The 7,564-nt window shown below is 43.1% G+C and overlaps 1 protein-coding gene across 1 annotated transcript; it reads left to right on the top strand.

Moving 5' to 3' along the window:
- Positions 1-240: 240 nt before the first annotated feature.
- LOC114596697 (mannose-binding protein-like) lies at positions 241-7,182 on the top strand. The gene is made up of 5 exons (XM_028728443.2): positions 241-393; positions 1,314-1,488; positions 2,833-2,940; positions 4,656-4,739; positions 6,300-7,182. The coding sequence occupies exons 2-5, from the start codon at positions 1,323-1,325 to the stop codon at positions 6,671-6,673; spliced, it is 732 nt and encodes a 243-aa protein (XP_028584276.1). The 5' UTR covers positions 241-393; positions 1,314-1,322; the 3' UTR covers positions 6,674-7,182.
- The last annotated feature ends 382 nt before the right edge of the window (positions 7,183-7,564 follow it).

Here is a 7,564-nt window from a genome sequence, read left to right as displayed (position 1 = left end):
AGATTTCTGTATCTCTATAATGCATAATATAACAGATTTCTGTATCACAGTTCTATAACATGTCTGTAGATCTATTTGCTGGGAGAAGCACTTCCAGTGATTATACGAAAGGGCAAGTTCTAGAATTTGTCCCTGTTTTCCAGTAAATTGACTGGGGGAGAAAGGTTATGCTGAAACACTTCATGCAGTCGTGCCAGTAAGTGCTGGTGTATAAAGTACAATTTTGCAATCCACAGAGATAAAATAAAACATACTTATCTATGGGATTTTTCTACAGATTTTTTCCCCACCGTTCTAAGCAAAACAGAAATCCTCCCCTTTCTTGGCTAGCCTTCATCTCTCTTCAAATCAGCTGAGCTGCTTCATTTGATCAAGGAAACATATGAGGAACCGGTAAGTAATGCTGCTTCAGATTAATGCTGGATGAAAACTTTGCTTGTTAAACTCCTCCAGTTCTACAAAATAGTTTAATCCATCTGCTGTTTCCCCATCTCAGAATAAGCCTGAATGTAATCCTAAACCCATTTACCTGGGAGTGAGAAAGTTTGAATTCAATAGAACTTATCTTGGAATAGACAGATCTAGAAGTGTGCTGTTAGTTGATTTACCATTCCACTTTAAATTGCTTTAATTTGTGGGACTGAATTAGAGGCATGTTTTTTTGGATGTCTGCCTGTGACAGGGAATGCAAATAAAATATTAAATGTCTTCCTTGCAATATGCAACAGGCTTTATTTTGTTGGCGATGAAGAGTTGGTAATATGGGCATTTATTTAAATTTATTTGATTAAGCAATGGATTGGTTCAAAGGCAGACAATTAATCAGATAAACTTGTCTTATTTGACACATCTGTTTTAGTATGACAGCTGAAATACTATTTATAGTAGTGGGGGTAGGAGAGCTGGGGGGGGGGACCAATGTGCCCCTTTGGTCTCAGATAGTACATGGGTAGATGAGTCTGAAAAGCCCAGGACACAAATTTTTATGGTCCTCAAGCAGCCACAGTGGCTCATTTACCAGAACTGTAGTTCTGTGCAGAACCTACAATTCTCCAACCAACAGCATTTGTCTCACACAGCTATAACACCAAGATCATTTGGGTAAAGTAACAATTGTTCAGAATTCAAATTGACCAATGTCCTTCAATGGCGCAAAACACACCGACAGGTGGGCTGATGGCTTTCTGAGAGTCTCATCTTAAGAGGCCAAGAGAGAGTCCTCTCTCACTGGCAGAGAAAGAACAGCAGAGTGGCCATAGGTAACCTCTAAAAGATCTCAAAATAATTTCCTCTTAACTGGTTATCTGTCTAAGGTATCAGCAATGTATCTTCGAATTTTCATCGCCCTGATGCTGGGAACATCGCCGGCATTGGCCACTGATTCTGAAACAAACACTTGCACAGTAATGGCATGTGGCAACCCAGGAATCCCCGGTTTACCGGGAAGAGATGGGAGAGATGGTCCCAAAGGAGAGAAGGGAGACCAAGGTATCTCCATATAGTTATATGGTAATCTTTGGCACCTTATGACAGCTCATCTATATCTCAGCTGGGTTTCTCATGTGTGTGTGTCACTTGGCAGGGTGGTTACATATTGCTATGTATTTAACCCTTCTCTCTCTCTCTCTCTCTCTCTCTCTCCCGCCCCTTCCTCTATTTGCTTACATTGACGTCATACTGTATTCCAAGGTCCCAAAAGGCATGGGGACAGGGTGCGGACTGTCTCCATGGTTCTGAAAAGCAAGCCCTTGATGTTTTTGCTTTGAGTGGTGGCTGGGTGCTTCAGAGCACTTTTCCAAGCTCTTTTCTTTGAGCATTGGAGGTGGGAGAGAGAAGTGACTAAATAGCTTCCCTTGTCCCTGTTGCTGGCAAGGGAAAAATAGGTCTAAAAAAGGAGGATTCCTGGATGCCAAGATCCCAGTTTGGGGCTGATACTCTTTGTTGAGCGAACCCTAGCAGATATTTTAAATCACAACATATGCAGGAAAGTAAAGCATGTTAGACCTTTGAAATATGCCCGTGTGAGTTCCAAAACTCCCCTCTTCCCTTAGCATAGAAAAGACCACACGCTTGGTAAGTTAAAAGTGGCTTACTTGCAAACTCTCCAAATGTCGGGTTCATGTGCTTTCCATACATCAGTCAGAACACACAGGCAATAAAACTTCGATTAACTACACTAGTGAAGGTTCCTACATTATTAGTATAGGAACACAAGAAAGGCTTGTTAGAGCCATGCGGTCTGAGCTTGGAGCAACCAGTTCTAAACCTATTTACACACTGAGCTTCTCAGACAGCTTGAAGGCGGATTTGTAGTGCAGAGATCCTCTTGGGAAGAGAGAGAAGGATCTATGTGATGGGGGGAGTGATGCACTTGGGGGGGAGCGCATTGTCTGGGGAAGGGAGAGAGGCAGAAGGTATAATTGTATGTGAAGCTGTGTATATGTGAAATGTGCGAGAGAGACAGAGGAGGCAGGAGAGGGAGATATGCCTGGTCTGTATTTATGTGCTGAGTGCATGTATGCACTGTGTGGTGGAAGAGAGATTGTGGAGCAAAGCAAATCTAGGCAGAGCTGGTGGGGAGTCAGGGAACAGAGTGAGCAGGGTAAATATATAGGAACCAGGAAGATAATAAACAATTGTGATGATTTGCAGTGGCATCAGAACAGAATCACAATTATCAGCTGAGTACAAGGTGAGCGCTAGGAACATCTTGTCATGAAGGCTGCCATCAAGAGTGTGAATGTGTATTATTTAAAGTGACCTTTTTTCCTTGTTGGCTGTTTGTTATGGGGGAATAGTATCCAAAAGCTGTTTCTTTTTCTCAAACACAAGGAGTCCAAGTGAGGGGCCAACAGGGTTTTCCTGGGAAGGCAGGGCCTCCTGGATTGCCTGGAATTGCAGGGCCCCCAGGCCAGAAAGGACAAAAGGGAGAAATGGCAGGTAAGAAATCAACTTTCTGGTGCTTAAGTTTGCTTTCAGGAAGACATGAATGGGCACTTCAAGACCAACATAACCTCTTCTTTGTGAAGGCCAGTGAATGGTTTGCATGATAATTATTCTTCAGCGAAAGCTTTGCTCAGAAAATCATAGGGCCAAAATGTATCCTGTGGCCCCCAAGCCATTGCATCTGAGAATACATCAGTGGGTTCATGTAGAAGCACCATTTATGTCAACCAGTGTCACAATGGGGTTAGGGCATTCAGAGCCGTCCTGTTCCCCATTATTCAAGTGGCACCTTTTAAAGATGCCATCGTCATTTAAACAGGAGTGGCTTGTGGATAAACTAATGTGGAGGGGGCAATTCATACAATGATGTCTTCGTATCATCACAGCATGAACCTGGCTGCAGCAGACCCACATAGAGCAATCACTTTGAGCCTGCTGAACCACAGAAATCTGAAAGTACTCCATGGATAATCTACTGTAAATCAGGAATAATAATTATTAATATTATTATTATTTATACCCCAGCCCAACCAGCATCCAGCACATATGGAAACATAATAAAAACATGAAACATTAAAAACTTCCCTATACAGGGCTGCCTTCAGATGTCTTCTAAAAGTTGTATAGTTATCTCCTTGATATCTGGTGGGAGGGCATTCCACAGGGAGGGCAACACTACCAAGAAGGCCCTCTGCCTGGTTCCCTGTAACTTCACTTCTTGCAGTGAGGGCAGCAGAAGACCCTTGGAGGAAGACCTCAGCGTCCAGGCTGAACTATGGGGGTGGAGATGCTCCTTCAGGTATACAGGGCCAAGGCCGTTTAGGGCTTTAAAGGTCAGCACCAACACTTTGAATTGTGCTTGGAAACATACCAGAAACCAATGTAGATCCTTTAGGACAGTGATGGCCAAACCTGGCCCTCCAGCTGCTTTGGGACTACAATTCCCATCATCCTTGGTCCACTGGTCCTGTTAGCTAGGGGTGATGGGAGTTGTAGTCCCAAAACAGCTGGAGGGCCAGGTTTGGCCATCACTGCTTTAGGACCGCAACAGGAGCCCAAGAGAAATGCTTCCAAGAAAGTCACAGACCTCTCTATGCAGCTTAATCTGCTGCTGAACTGGTCCTATAATTGGATTAAACATTAGTAAAGCAAAAACAAAAAAAACCTCCTTTCCTGTAGTTCAGCCTTCACCTGCCTGGTGCCTTCCAGATGTGTTGGACTACAATTCCTATCAGCCACAACCAGCACTGATAGCTGTAGTCCAAAACATCATGAGAACACCAGTTTGGCAAGTGCATGCCTGATGCTTCTTGCTTCTGCCCCCAGTGAACAAGCGGTCCCTATGTCCCTTCTTCCTTCACTCTATTTCGCATCTCTCTTTGAGGCAGAAGGGCTTCTGTGTTTGTGAATGTGAGCATTTATGCCCCAAGGAATGGGCTGAAGGCACATAACGCAGGAACATTGGCTGAAGCTAAGTAGGACTGGATCTAGTCAGTCCCTGACTAGGGCACCTGGGACCCTCAATGCCTTCAGCTATATTATGGAAGAAAGGCAGGATATAAATGTCATATAAAAATAATTGATACATGGGTGACAAAGGACAGCAGGTAGTACAGAGTCAGGAATTGTTAATGGTCTGGGTGGCAACTTTCCAATATAAATCATTTGTGCTTAACCATATGAACCATATCTTCATTTTCTCACCTTAGCCATTACTTCTACTCAACAACAATTAACTGCTTTGGAAAAGAAAATCCAAACTCTTCAAGCTGACCTTACCAAGTATAAAAAGAGTAAGATGGAATATGCATTTTCAATGCTTGTTCTTATATTTGTTTTTAAATGGTTGCTTGTGTTGTGTGTGTGGGTGCGAGTGCAAAAACAACAAGCTAATAGCGAGGTATGCATGGACTCTTTGGGAGAAGCCCTAACTGTTTAAATGGTATGATACAACTTTCAATGTATAGTACAGATGGGCCTAACTAAGATTTGCCCATATAAAGGAGTCAGTCTGTGTTGTCAATAGCTCATATGTTGCAAACTTTCTACTATCGTCTCATCTCTTTATATTACTTAGAGCCAGGTTATGCTCTCCACACTAAAAGTGAGGAGATCATGTCATCCCATGCAGATTTTACAACCAACAAAATCGATAAGGAGAATGGAATATTCTCCTTATCGATTTTGTTGGTTGTAAAATCCTAGGATGGACTACCATGCAGTTACCCAGGATCCTGTCTAGACTGAAAGCTACAATTAGGAAGCAGATTTATTCTAAACACTAATGACCAGTAATTCAGCAGGTGGTTTTAGCTCTGTTACATCCAGTGTGAAAGCCTTGAAAAAGAAGTGCCACAACTCACCATGAACATCTCCCTTGTTCTCTTATAATGGCAATGGTACCCACCTGAGAGGTGCCAGAACTAAGTTCTGGTGAATTCCAGTTGGGGGGGGGGGGAGCCCTGGTTGCATCCTTTAAAATCTCAAGATTCTGCCACATTCTGACACTCCATAGAGAAACAGAGCACTATCTGAGGCTATGCAAATAGGGACCAGCTCAGATTCCATTAGTTCCTATTGAATTTTGTGGGACAAGGTAAATGGGTGCCAATCTGGGATACAGATGAAAAGGTGCAAAATGTGTCCCTTTCTGTCGGCACAATGTCCAATGGGGTAAGGTCAGATTTGGCTTCTGTTTTCCCAAGGGAATCCCTCTACCTCCGTCCCATATAAAAGTTATTTACCGCAGCACTTAATTTTCCATGCTTCATTTCTGGACTGTGCTTGGCCATTAAAGATTAATTCTTTATTAATCAGCTTGTTCAACATTCTGTATGTGTGAAAAAACAAAATTTGGGTTAAGTGGGTGCTAATCTGTTTTGCTTTTGAGGTGGGACAATGGGACTCAAAGCCCTGATTATTGTGGGTGGGGTGTGGAGGAAAATGACAGATTTTCCTCAGTGTGTTGGATATTGATGAACCTAAAGAGCAGCCTCCTACAGCCTGGAACCTTCCAGATGTTGTTGGACTACAACTCCCATCATCCTTAGCAACAGGCCATGCTACCTGGGGCTGATGGGAGTTGTGGCTGCAGTCCAAAACATCTGGAGGGCAGCAAGTTGGGGGAGGTTTATAAAGGGCATGGCTTATCCAGAATGAATTGCCTTTATATCCCATTTATTTCATATAGCATATAGTCAACTGTCTACCATTCAAATTGGTAGTAGTTTAAAGTGCTTGACTCTGGATGGATTGTGCCCATGTGGTTAAGTGTGGAACAGTTACTATTCAGGTTGCCAGCAATTATTTCTCATGTGCTTCTCACTGTGCTGTGCTTTTCTCTCTCTGTCTAGTTGTGATGTTGCAGCAGGTGAAAGTCGGAGAGAAATTTTTTGTTTCAACTGGTCAAGAACTAACTTACTCCAATGGAAAAAGACTGTGTGAAAATGGAGGTGCAGCTCTTGCCACCCCGAAGAACGCAGCAGAAAATGCAGCCTTGGCGGAAATAGTAAAGAGGAATTCGAAGATTGTTTTTCTCGGTATCAACGATATCCAAACTGAAGGGAGATTCGTGTATGTAAATGGGGCACCCCTAAGTTACACAAATTGGAAACAAGGAGAGCCCAATAACTCTGGTAATAAAGAGGACTGTGTTACAATAGTTGAGGATGGACAGTGGAACGATTTGGATTGTGAACGGAAAACACTGACTGTTTGTGAACTGTAACTTCTCCACCCCCACCCCCAAAAGATGCTTAACCCTGTGGGTGCCTGTGCTCACAGTTGTTAACTTAATGGCACAGCAAATTTGCAGTTTTTAAGTTTGAGGCGGAGAGAGGGGTGGTTTTTAAGATAGCTAAAAGTAGCATGACAGAAGGATTATTTTCTGCTGCTCTGCACACACAGCTTTTGTGCCACAGTAATCTTTGGTTAAAAGGCTTTTTCAGCTTCTTGAAATGTTACAAAAAGCTGCAAAACATATTTAGCCGAATGATATATGTGGGCAGCTCCTACATGCCTGGGAGAATGTTTAAATGGCACAACCAAATGGTCCAGGGTTGATTGATTCTCACAAAATTGTCACTGTGCTGGGAGCAGTGAAGCTGATTGTATAGGAAAAGACTCATGCGTTCAGGCATTGTCCATGCGGCTGGGTTGTTTTCAGCATTCTTCCAGGCAGCCATCTACAAAGCTGTCTAAAGACAAGCCGTGCTAAATAAATACATTTGAACAACATTATGGTGAACTACTATTTCTTTATTTTTAAAGGACACATTGCATGCTTATGCAGAACATCTTTGTGTCCATGTCCATGTTCTATATGTGGGGACAGTCTGAACATTCTCTGATCCAGTAGAGCATGGGTAGGCAAACTAAGGCCTGGGGACCAGATCCAGCCCAACCGCCTTCTAAATCCAGCCCGCGGATGGTCCGGGAATCAGCATGTTTTTACATGAGTAGAATGTGTCCTTTTATTTAAAATGCATCTCTGGGTTATTTGTGGGGCATAGGAATTCATTCATTTTTTCTCTCCAAAATATAGTCTGGCCCCCCACAAGGTTCAAGGGACAGTGGACCGGCCCTCTGCTGAAAAAGTTTGCTGACCCCTGCAGTAGAG

The sequence above is a fragment of the Podarcis muralis genome, chromosome 6 (genome assembly GCF_964188315.1).
Source record: "Podarcis muralis chromosome 6, rPodMur119.hap1.1, whole genome shotgun sequence".
Taxonomy (NCBI): Eukaryota; Metazoa; Chordata; class Lepidosauria; order Squamata; family Lacertidae; genus Podarcis; species Podarcis muralis.
The sequence above is the reverse complement of the archived record's forward strand: the minus strand, read 5'-3'. Positions and strand labels throughout refer to the sequence as shown.